The sequence below is a fragment of the Cicer arietinum genome, chromosome 1 (genome assembly GCF_000331145.2).
Source record: "Cicer arietinum cultivar CDC Frontier isolate Library 1 chromosome 1, Cicar.CDCFrontier_v2.0, whole genome shotgun sequence".
NCBI lineage: Eukaryota > Viridiplantae > Streptophyta > Magnoliopsida > Fabales > Fabaceae > Cicer > Cicer arietinum.
The window spans coordinates 19,554,001-19,566,214 of NC_021160.2; the positions used below are offsets into that span (position 1 = coordinate 19,554,001).

The 12,214-nt window shown below is 31.8% G+C and overlaps 2 protein-coding genes across 3 annotated transcripts in view; one reads left to right on the top strand and one right to left on the bottom strand.

Moving 5' to 3' along the window:
• The window catches only part of LOC101505824 (vacuolar protein sorting-associated protein 2 homolog 2), an 8,576-nt gene extending 5,337 nt beyond the window's left edge, over positions 1 to 3,239 (top strand). The window contains exons 7-11 of the mRNA XM_004488148.4: positions 730 to 801; positions 2,203 to 2,283; positions 2,380 to 2,415; positions 2,832 to 2,890; positions 2,979 to 3,239. Of these exons, the coding sequence (XP_004488205.1) occupies positions 730 to 801; positions 2,203 to 2,283; positions 2,380 to 2,415; positions 2,832 to 2,890; positions 2,979 to 3,039 (309 nt within the window). The 3' untranslated portion in view covers positions 3,040 to 3,239. The remainder of the gene's footprint in view (positions 1 to 729; positions 802 to 2,202; positions 2,284 to 2,379; positions 2,416 to 2,831; positions 2,891 to 2,978) is intronic.
• A 3,449-nt stretch (positions 3,240 to 6,688) lies between these two features.
• The window catches only part of LOC101506135 (protein LSD1-like), an 8,323-nt gene continuing 2,797 nt past the window's right edge, over positions 6,689 to 12,214 (bottom strand). The window contains exons 4-7 of one of the 2 annotated variants that reach the window (XM_073370671.1): positions 8,715 to 8,821; positions 7,571 to 7,633; positions 7,372 to 7,443; positions 6,689 to 6,948 (exon numbers count right to left, since the gene is read on the bottom strand). In XM_073370671.1, the coding sequence (XP_073226772.1) occupies positions 6,904 to 6,948; positions 7,372 to 7,443; positions 7,571 to 7,633; positions 8,715 to 8,821 (287 nt within the window). In that variant the 3' untranslated portion in view covers positions 6,689 to 6,903. Of the gene's footprint in view, positions 6,949 to 7,371; positions 7,444 to 7,570; positions 7,634 to 8,708; positions 8,822 to 12,214 lie in introns of both variants that reach the window. The other variant, XM_004488149.4, reaches the window with a different exon arrangement.

The following is a 12,214-nucleotide window of genomic DNA, read 5'->3' on the forward strand; positions in this document are numbered from 1 at the left end:
TCAGCAGGGCCGGTGATGGTCCTGTGCATCCGGCCGAGCTGCACAGGGCCTCACCAATGAAAGGGGGGATCCCAATTTTTTTTATATTATAATAAAATGAGGGTAAATTTGTTTTTGAGTTAAATATGTTTTTAGTCCCTACAAAATTATGACATTTCAAGTTTTTTTTAGTTTTAAAAAAAAAAATTCTTCACTATTAGTAGTCCCTATTTTGATTTTATATGGACTTTTTCAGGGACTAAAGGTACCAATTTTCAACAAAATATTTTCAAAATAGAGACTAAAAGTGAATAAAAAAAAATTTTAGGGACAAAAAGTTAGAATTTTTTTATATGGGATATAAAATAAAATTTTGAAATTCTATAGAGACTAAAAACTTATTTTACCCCTTTTTTAATTATTAAAATTGTATTTTTTTTTATTAGGGACCCAATTTTAAATTATAATAGGGCATCCAAATTGTTTAAGACGGCCGTGATGTTAAGAGTAACATAACTTCCATCGGATATGTTTGACAGACAGAAGACTAGATATTTCTTGTTTCCGTCCATGCTTTATACTTCAATACAAAAAAGTGCTAACAATTGTGCTTTCAACAATGTCCTGCATGCACTGAATCAAAATTTCATAATATGTTGTTGATGCTTTTCTGGCATTGTTAGATTTTTGAAAAATTTTGTGATTATGACTAGAATGATAAAGTAATCAGTACCTTGTTTATTTTCTCAGCAAATGGCACCGACAAAGCAGGCTAAAGTGATTAAAGAATTCCAAAAGCAATCAGCACAAATGGACATGACGGTAATTTTTAATTCTTGTGTATATTTCTATTATGTTCTCATGCAAGTTTCCTGCTTTAATGGTAGGCAGGAAACCAGTTCAATTTTAAATGCTTTTTGACTCTGTTTGAGAGGGAGGATGTTTGTTGGTTGGCATGACAATTGCCATTAATTGCACACCACAACAGGGATTTTGTTTGTTGTGCTTATGTCCAGTGTTTTTACTGTTGGGTGTTTTCGTAAAAATTTTGAAGGTCTCTCTCTGACATTGTTTTGAAAAAGTGTCAATAACAATAAAAAAAATCAAAAATTGAAAAACATAAATGCAGAACTGAGGTTGGAATAACATAAATGCTTTTGAAGATTGTGGGCAATAGAAATATTCAAAGACAGTGAAGTATAAGAAGTAAAAACTAAAATAAGCTACCAAAAATTAAGTATGCATGAAGTTTAAGAACTAAAAGAAATAAGAAGTAAAAACTAAAATAAGCTACCGAAAAGTAAGTATGCATGAAGTTTAAGAACTGAAAGAAATAAGAGTCAGAAGATACCTTCGGTGTGTGCTTCAAACGGCAGATTATAAGTAACCAAAAATGAAGTATCCATGAAAACACCTGCTTCATGTTTCAACAGTATCTGTGAATGGTGAAGAGGTTTTCTAAGGAAAATTTCCTTATAAAAACTTTCTAGTCCAATTTGGGGTCACTACCATGTGACTAGATGGTCACAGGTTCAATTTGTGGAACCAGCCTCTAGCAAAAGCAAGGTAAAGATTGCTAAATAGATCTGTAATAGCGAGATTGTATTTCCAAGACACTGAAGTATAAGAACTCAGAGAATTATAAGAGTCAGAAGATAGCTGCAGTGCGTGGGCTTCGAATGGCAGATTATAAGCTACCAGAAATGAAGTTTAGATGAAAAACATCTGCTTCATGTTTCATCAATTTCATTTTCTGTGAATTGTGAAGAGGTCGTCGTCGTCTTTGGAACTTGCCCTATGAAAACAGTTTAGTTTATTTATGTCTGTTTTTGGATATGTTCACTTCGCCTTAAAGCGGAAACTTAGCACACCAATTGGGGTCGGCTACCATGTATGTGCCTGGAAGTCACAGGTTCCATTTCTAGAACCAGCCTCTGGCCAAAGCAACTAAAAGCAAGGTAAAGGTTGCGATGGATCCAATCCTTTGTTATACTCCACGGCGAGGCCAGAGCTGTATCTTTGCCATCAAGTTTCACATTTTATTAGACTTACTGCTGTTAGTTTGGTATGGTAATCTATTGCATGCACATGTTGTGTCTGCCTCATAGCCTCCGGATACTCAAAGCAATAGGCAGTAGTAGACACTAAGCAGTCTCCAGCTATAGCATTAGTTTATATTTTTTTCTTTTCTCTCCAAAACTTGTAATGTTATCTTAAATGCAGATTGAGATGCTTTCAGAATCTATCGATGAAACTTTAGACAAGGATGAAGCCGAGGAAGAAACAGAAGAGCTCACTAACCAGGTAAATAAAAATAGTTTACGAACTTAATTATATAACTTACTGGTACATAAATAAAGTTTCCTCTATCATATCTGATTTTTCATTTATTCATGACAGGTTCTTGATGAAATTGGAGTGGATATTGCATCCCAGGTTGGTTTTGGACCCAATATTTTAATATGTTAGAGATACAATATAAAAAAAGTCTTTGTGTTCTCACCTATCAACTTAAGTTTATGAAATAGTTGGTTCATGACATGACATCAGAGCTTTTATGTGTTCCTTAAAATTTAGGAATAGTTTGGTTTATGACAGATCCTTTATTGCACTGATTCTTTAGCTACTTTTATGAAATAGTTTGATACAATAAAAAAAAAATCATTTGCGTTTTCGCCTATCAGCTTAAGTTTATGAAATTGTTAGTTCGTGACATGGCATCAAAGCATTTATGCGTTCTTGAAAATTTAGGAATAGTTGGTTTATGAAAGATCCTTTGTCATTGCACTTGATTCTTTCTTTAATTACTTTTATGAGTATTGGGCCTGATGTTGGTTTTGGTCTTACTGTAGTTATCTTCTGCTCCCAAAGGTCGGATTGCTTCAAGGAATACTGAAAATGTTGCTCCAAGGTACAGTTCAATCTCATGGTGCTGTCTGGACACATCGACTTCTTTTATCGGTTGTGATTCTAACTTCAGTGTTGCTTTGTGCATGCAGAGCCGAATCCCAAGATGTTGAAGAACTTGAAAAGAGATTGGCTTCTCTCCGAAGAATATAAAGATCCGCTACAGCTGTTGATAGATATGTTTTTTAATGTACAAATCCATTATATAATGCTATATAACAACAATAAGATTGTATTAATGGCACCACCTCATGTTGTTCCTGATTTTATTTTTGAATGTGTTAGATATGTAGTTGTGGGACTCGAATGTATCACTAGCTGAAACATTTATAAATTGGGCTTTTGTTTGGTTAGGATAATATATACACAGAAAAAAAAAATCTAACTAGCATTTGTTTCAAATGGCTTGTCAATAAGCTACTTTGGTTGGGACATACTATGGCATATTCTATTTTCTGGAGAAACAAACACAAATCAACTCCAGCTTATGGCATATTCTATTTTCTGGAGAAACAAACACAAATCAACTCCAGCTTCACATGAAAAGTTCTAAAACGAATCTCTAAATTATTTTATACAAAAATATCTTTTAATCTCCAAAGTTTTTTTATTCAATCCAAAAATTACTTTCATCATAAAAAAATCTTTTTTTTTTCAAACATCAAATCCTTATTTGATCGAACTTATAACCTTACAAGGTAGACTTTTTTTTAATTAATATATTTATTTTTTATGAACACCAGGTAGATAGACATGCTTATCCCACAAGATATACATTTTTTTTTAAAAGCTGATATAAGGTGAATTCATAATTATAAAGTTTTTTTCTCGGTTTAATACATGTGTTTTAATCAAATTCATATTTGACTGTATATTAAATTAAAGCTTTGATCACAGCTTTGACAAACCAATAACCGAACGGCCGAGTGGTAAAGGACTGCAAATCTTTTTTCCCCGTTTAAATCTGGGTGTCACCTGATCGACAAGAGAATAAAATTAGTTTATTCTATTTTGTTGATACATAATTTTTTTTTCTATCATGAATTTCATTTTAATTTAATCCAATTAAAAAAGATTTTCTATTCTATTTCCATTCTAAGAAAAATAAAATTATAACAAAACTCAAATTTCCAAAAGAAAACAATAACTATAGCGTCCAACAACAATCTAGGCGTCTTTCATCCAAGTTGACTCTAATGAATTACTTCCCTCATTAGCTGGAGGTTTGTTTGCACAATAGCACATTCCACAAGGAAGAAAGAAAAACATAGCGAGATCATATTCAAACTACATGTAAGGAAATGAGATAAGGTGATTGCTCATCCCTCATCCCACATCCCACATCCCACATCCCATTTAAGAAATCTATTATTCATCTATTTATTTTAGTTTTTATTCTCTTAAAAACACATGAAATACTATTTTACCTCCTTCTACTTGATAGTTAAAATTTTCTAAATTACTAACATTTTGATAATTTCAAATTCTTGAATATTTTAAAAAATATTCTAGAAAAATTGCATTTATAAAGTTTCACATTCATCCAAATTTTTAATTTTTTTTAATAAATTATGAAAAAAATTATATTTCGAAAGTTTCATATTAGTCTAAAGTTTCAATTATTTTTTAAACTTAAAAAAAAAACTACATTTAAGAAGTTTCACCTTAATCCAATGTTTAAATTTTTTTTAAACTTTTAGAAAAATTGAATTTGCACTTCGAAAGTTTTACATCATCCAAAGTTTCGATTTTTTATTTTTAACTTAGAAAAATTACATTTCAAAAATTTCACATTCATCAAAAGTTTTTAAATTTTTACAACTTTTAGAAAAATTGCATTTCGATAATTTCACATTTATCTAAAGTTTTGAACTTTTGGAAAAACTATATTTTAAAAATTTCACATTTATCCAAAATTTTGATTTTTTTAAAATTTTTGAAAAAATTGCATTTTAGATCTCTAACATTCATTCAAAATTTCGAAATTCTTTTAAATTTTTTAAAAATTTGACTATCAAATTGTAGAAAGTAAAAAAAAGTAAAATGATTTTTTATGTGCTTTGGGAGAAGTGGGAGGTAAATATGAGGGAGTGAAAAAGAAATTTCTCCTTGCATTTGTGCTAACAATATATAAAATACACTATCGAAAGTTTGTCTACGGTAGTGTATTGCACTCAAATTTACACTTCTTGAAGTGAGGTTTGCCTTGAGCAACGACCATGATATACCCACCATCGTGCTCTTTTGAACTGCATCTAGTCCAAGAAATATATTACATTTCAAATAGTTATATTTCATTCGTCCCATAATAACAATCACATTTGTAAAAATAATTTATCACAAAAAATATCACTTTTAGATTATAATACAATTTTAATTTCATTTTTTCAATTGTGTCAAATAACTAATACTAAGTGCATCACTCTTAAATTTATTATTCTTTCACTTTACATTTTTAATAATTGAAATATTTACCAATTATTAATAAAGATAATTTAGTTAAACTCTCTTTTAATTTAAGTGGAATAGTTAAATGTGATAGTTATGTTAAGACTAAGAATATAGTAACACATCCTTAACAACATTCCTCATATATATATATAACACCCAATGACACAAATGTAATCATCCTCAATGCTACGTCATATTGTCTAACTGCTGGATTTAACCGAGAGATGATTTTGATTGACGTGGTAAAATCTTAACCCACTAATTTGCTAAATTATAAAAATCAATGGCAAATTTAAGATAATTACAATTTAAGGGATAAAATTGCATATTCGCTCTTTGTTTTAATTGAAACATCTTTCACTTTTTGGTTTATTTATACCAATGAAGGACATTTGCGTTGGGTGTGGAACATTAAGAGAATTGGAGGAATTGAATGATGAAAGCTCATTAGGGTCAATAACAACGCTAAAAGAGATACTTGTTATCTACAACTCCTTGCCAGATTCGAAAAATATATTTGTGAAATTTAAATTGACACATTAAAGATGATTAAGATATGTCATGGAATTGCATACAAAATAAATTAATAATATAATGAATGGTTTTAACATTTTAATGGGATCATAGTTCTCTGTTGTAACTGCACGCAATCACATTGTTAAAATGGTTTGATCAAAATTCAACGATATAAATGAATGTCAAAATGAATGTGACTGCATAACGTCACACTGCAAGTGGCCTAGTGTGCCTCCACATTTTTGTTCCGATCTAGGGTGATACGTGTAAATCTTTACTGTCTATAGTAGTGTGGGTGGTGTATTAACTCACTTACTTGAACTTTAAATTTCTTCCCTTAAATGATATATTGTGTATTGTACAAGGCCACTCTAGTTTTATTTTTCTATCTTTTGGGAGTGTGTGTAAGTGGAACTCCTCCACTATTATGACGAACTATGTTCCTTGTGTACCGATTTGGATTGGAACTTTGCTTCGGGCCTTTTCTAATGGATTCAGTTGACAAAAAAAGAGTTAGCAGTTGTTTCTCTAGTATATAGCTTAAATACTACACAGGTGACAGTCCATTCTTTTAAAAACTTTAAGCAAAAAAAGACCCAAGCCACCTTCAAATAAATTTCACAATAAAAAAAGTAGGAAAACTTTCTCCACCTACCATATGATTTCAAATGGGCACATCTAGAAAAAACACAAATTTTGTGTTGTCTGAAACTTTCATACAATTTAAAAGTATACTTACAAAAACATATAAGATTTTTTTGAGGCAATTGAGGTGAAAAATATCTCCCAAAAAACATAATCACAAAGAACCTACTGATTTTGCTATAGATACAAATGAGGCAAAAAAGTGGGCTTTAGAAATCACATAAATTTCAAGCTTTGTGCTCTGTCACTTGTCTGACCTTATATAATACATGATACATATAAATAAATACATGAAATCAGTCTACACCTTGGATGGAGAAGAGACTAGACTTCAATTCAATCATTGCAGGCCTCAAAACAAAACATACACCAACAATATTTTAAAGCACAAGAAACTATTGAGTATCACCATTTCTTCTCTGTTGTAACGCCCACGACGACATTGCTTACCTGTGGTAGTTCACATTCTTACATTTAAATCTTGTTTTGCTTAAAAGTCATAAAGAATCAGTGAAACACAGTAGGGAATATAGCATATTGTCATAATATAAAATGGAAAATTTTAATTTTGTAAGATATTTGATAGTTTTCAATATTCATCACTCAATTTCTTCAAAATAGATTTCATTTTAGGGGGTAATCACAAGCTAAAATTACACTATAGACATTATTTGGTGCCATCTAGGATGGCATGATATGTCGTTATTAGGGACTAAAACTAGTCATTTCATATTTTGAATAAATAAAAATCAAAGAAAATATTTTTAGGGATTAGAATCAAAATTCACTTATTCAACAGGGACTAAACATATTTTTCCAAAAATATATATCTAAACTAACAAAAAAGAAAAGAGATAGTAAATTAGTAATTACCAATTTCCCACTTGAATCAACAGACATGGGATTTTCTACTACTACAGTTTGGCTTTCAAAGCGGGGCCTTGACTGCAGGGTAATAGGATCATATGAAAACTTGTTAAATATGATAACAACAATAAACCAGATGGTATGTATTATGAATAATCACCAAAAGAAAAAAAAATCGAAAGCTTATTGATGCAATAAAAGATACCGTTTCGGAGCTGGTTGTTTCATTAGGTCTCCGTGTAGGAACTGGGAGCCTTCCATTGTTCATCTACAGAAGGACAGAGAAGCACAAGTCACAGAAAGGTAAAAGAAATCATCTTGAAACAAAATCACATAAAATGCAAAAGATTCACATCATATTTTCAAAATTTCCTGTCATGGTGATATCATGTAAAAGGCAGGCTCATAGAAATTTGGATTTGTGTTTGATGACAGTCATATAAATAACAATTTATGATGTATACATGCAATCTTTCCCTTTTAAAAGAACACATTCTGATATCTGCAGAAGCTACCCAACAATTTATGATATATGGTTCATATCTTCTCATAGCTTTTAAATGTTTAAAGGCCCGTTTGTTATAGATTAAAATAAAAGTGATTTTGATATTAAATAATTTAGAATTTTTTAAGTAAAGTAGAAAACATTGTGTTTGTTTAAAATTGAAGCTACAACTTGAAGCTTTTACAAAATCACAGTGATTCATTGTAAAAGTGATTTTGTATTTCTCTTTCTTCTATTAGAAATGATTTTTTTCAAAAACCAATCAAAATTGTTTTTCTCTTTCAGCATAAAAATCATTTTTTTAAAAGAAATTTTTCAAAAAAGCCTACACATTTAACTAAACATTAAAAATGATTATTTTCCTTTAAAAAATTGATTTTATCTACAAATAATCTTAAAAAAACGCACTCTAGCGTTGAAGTTATAAAACATAGGTGAATAAAAATATAGAACACATAGAAGATTGCTAATACTTTATATGCTCCTCATACTACAAAAACCGGAAAGTTTCTTGTCACTAAAATGGCCAGTGGAATTATAATTACAGATACCTGTATCAGATATATAAAGAATTAATCAGTTTTTAAACCAAAACCCAACCTACTATTTTCTGATTTTCATGAAGTTAGACAAATATAAAATGGAATCAACTAGCTGCAACTTTATTTCCTATTCTTCAATCCAATCAGTTTAAAATCTTAGGCTACAAACTTATCACAAATGGATTCTGAAAGCCTAAATCTACAACAAAATGAACCCCAGGTCAACTAACTGAAAATGTTTGTGAAAATAGAAAGTTAAATCACAGATTACTATAATTACATCAACGCATACTTACACTGACATTAGTAATATAATGACAAATTGCACATTTGACTGAGGGAGCTCCATAAGGATACATGAGTGTTGTTCGGCAGTTCCCACAATGAATATGGCTCAATTGATTAGATTCTTTTTGATACAGACACAAAGGCCACCAACAAGTCAGTAAACAATTCATCGTATATGATTGATAACATTAACTATTACAATAAAATAAGATTTCATCGTTAGAGTGACATAAGGTGACGGAAATGGAACTAACTAAATGATACTTCGTGAACACCAAACATCCTGAAGCTCTGAGGATAATAATGACAGAATTCCCCAATACAAACTGGCATCAAGCATAGAATACTAATCAGGTAATTTAAAACTAATCTGAATTTTGGGGTTATGCTCATATCCAAATGGATCTAGATTTCCCTTTTGTTTTGTAGAACACACATCATAAAGGCTTTAGTACCATGCAATGAACCAACTGTTCCAAATACTTAGATAGGTAGGAAAAACCCATTAGTGAGTGCTTCGGTGGACCAACACTACATATGATCCATCGTGAACCAGTATTTAAAATCACTTGAAACTCTAACGATGATCTGCGACACTCCTCAAAAGTAGAAGTTTTCAACCCTCCTTGTTCTTACGGTTAAGACAATGACTTGATTGGCGTCGGTTCCACGAATTTAGTTTTGAGAGACACATTTTTTTCCCTTGTTTTTATTGAACGGACATCAATCAAATCACTTTCTCAACCTTGAGAATGAGGAAGACCACAAACTTCTATTTCCATGAAATGTCTGTCGTCGTTGGAGTTTTGAACAGTTTTCAAGTATCAATCCATAGTGGACCACTTTAGAATTTGTCTGGTTTATTTATTATAAAAAGAGTCTTGCTAACACCCAAGAATTGGATCCTAAGGATTTATAGGAAGAAAACTAATATTTTGAAAAAAAAGATAAGATATAATAGGAGAGAATCTCTTCAAAGAAAATAATACACAAGAGAAGATACGCTGCTATAATGATTTACATCACTCAATTTCTAAAGTTGCTAAAAGATACTTTTATAAGGGATGGAACCTTTATTTATAGGTTCCATGTACACTTGGGGATAAGAGAGGGAAAGGATCACTAACTACCTATTAACAAACATAATCGTCTACTTATAACAACCTCAACCAATTAACTACTTCTACTAGCTAATTCTCCTTTATCTAAGTCCTAGGAACTTAGAAGTTTTGCATTACAAAAAACAAATTTTAAACTTTCAAAAAGTTGAAAACACAATTTCCAATGCATTTTTAATTCAATATTTCTATATTTGGTTACTTAACAAGTGCCCCAAGGGCACTTGTTACTATTTTCCTTATAAAAATTATACCATCCTTGAATCCCCATGCCACTTCAGTTCCCACAAAAATAGCAGGGTTTGCCAAAACCTTTGGTCTAAAAATGGTGGCAGATGTTTAAACTGAGTTATATGTCATGGTGGCCACCCTAAAATTAATATGATAATAGTCTTTGATAAAAAGAAGTATATTTAAAAAAGAAATTATAGAGGTGGACACTAATGGAAATAGACCAGCAGTTAATCCAGCCCATAACCAATAGTTGGGGGCTTGTTAGTGACTGTTGGCTTTTAGTTATGTATATCAAGGGAATAACTGTAAGGAGGGGGAGGACGTGTGTGTGAATTGTGGAGTTGTGAAGGAGAGATCCATCTTGAAAGTATTTGGAATCAAAACATATCAAGGTAAGTTTTATCTTTCAGCAATAGAATTCAATTTCGTTTACTGTCTTGATACTAGTTCTATCATTATATCATTCATACAAAATAAAAAAGATGTGTAGCAGTAGAAGGTTAACTTCACTCCAAATAATAGCAAGTTGTGGAATAACAAACTGAATATATCAAACCATTATTGAGGAGACTGTGACCCCATATAAGAACATAGGATACAAAAAATTACGCTAGAAGACTCCTCCTAATCAACACAGTATAGGTGAAAACAGGGGTCTCTACCCTCGTAGTCTCTATAAAAACCCAAAAGTGAAACTTCAAGGTATCCAAGTGGCTTCGGGCAAGTGCTAGCCAACTAAGGGCCTAAATAGAGGAGAGGTCAGACAAAACACATCTAGGTGAATGGAACGATATCCCTTGACAACCAGACAGAAACTAGGTGCACTGAGCAAGGGAATGACAACCTTGCGAAATGTGGTGGCACACAACAACATGGTGCACTGGAAGAGCTAAGGTTATTAAGGATGATAGTGGGGTTCCTGAAGGAGTAGCCAAGTAATAAATGTTGGGACACCAAAGGAGCATTAGGTAGGAGGTTCAAAGTTTAATGTCTGCTACTAACAAATCCCCCTCAACCAAATAAATAATCCACTAACAATTTGCCTGATCGTGGGGTTGGCCAGTGGAGATAATGCTCAGACAGTAGTAAGTATACAGCTCCACCAGAGGTGTACATTGAACACAGTAGATAGGGCAGGGGATCAAAGTTGAAACACAGTCAGTCAACTACAAAAACATTTCATGGTCCATCACATATACATGGTTTTAGAGTTGCCTCTTTTTAGGCCCTGGATACCATATCGCGAAAGAGAATATCAGAGAGGCATATGATATGCTAAAATTTATGTTTCTTCTATACCACAAACTTTGGTGATTTACTGCAAAGGAATTATGATCGGAACTATGCTGTCCTAGGAACAATCAGAAATATATGTTTGATGGATATTTATTGCTGATTGTTTTTAGTTGTTAGAGACACAAAAACCATTTCTGAGTCTTTTAACAAACATCTTAAGCTTTTAGAAGAGTTGCCTGTTGAAATGGTATCAAAGATTATTCAACCCGTGTTGCCCATATTTCTGAATAAAACTGAATTTCAACACAAGGTGGAGAGTGGACTTTTACGTTGTCCTCATTTCAAACCCAAAGGATTCTTGTACAAAGGGATGTGTAAGGGATATAAAACTATTCACAATCTTTTAGGAGAGTAGTCGACAAAACTTATTTGAGTATGTTAGGATCTCAAGTAAACCCCATTTATAAGGATAAAATAACAATGGTCTACTTTAGGGATAGGGGTAAGAATGTAACTTCCTAGTTAGTTATATTAGTTGGAGTTAGTTAGTATTTTAATTTCCCTATGAATTATAAATAGGGACACTGGCCTTAGGTTTAGATTGGCCATTTGATTTTACAAAATTTGTGTAAACTAGAGAGTGCTCTAGCGGAGGGGATTAGAGTCCTCTGTGTTAACCTTTTTCCTTTGATATCAATAAAACTATACACCTTTTCCCTATTCTTCTAATTCTAAGATATAGGAAGTACAAGATCCTATCAGAGTATCACGTATATATAGTTTGTCACAAAGAAATCAACATATAGCTTAAGAAATGTACAGCAAGGACAACAAGGAATGGAGAGAAAGCTCCTCTTGGCCCTGCTGAAGCCTAAACCAGGATTTTTATTCAACATCAATAAATTAAGTGTATCTATTTACCAAGC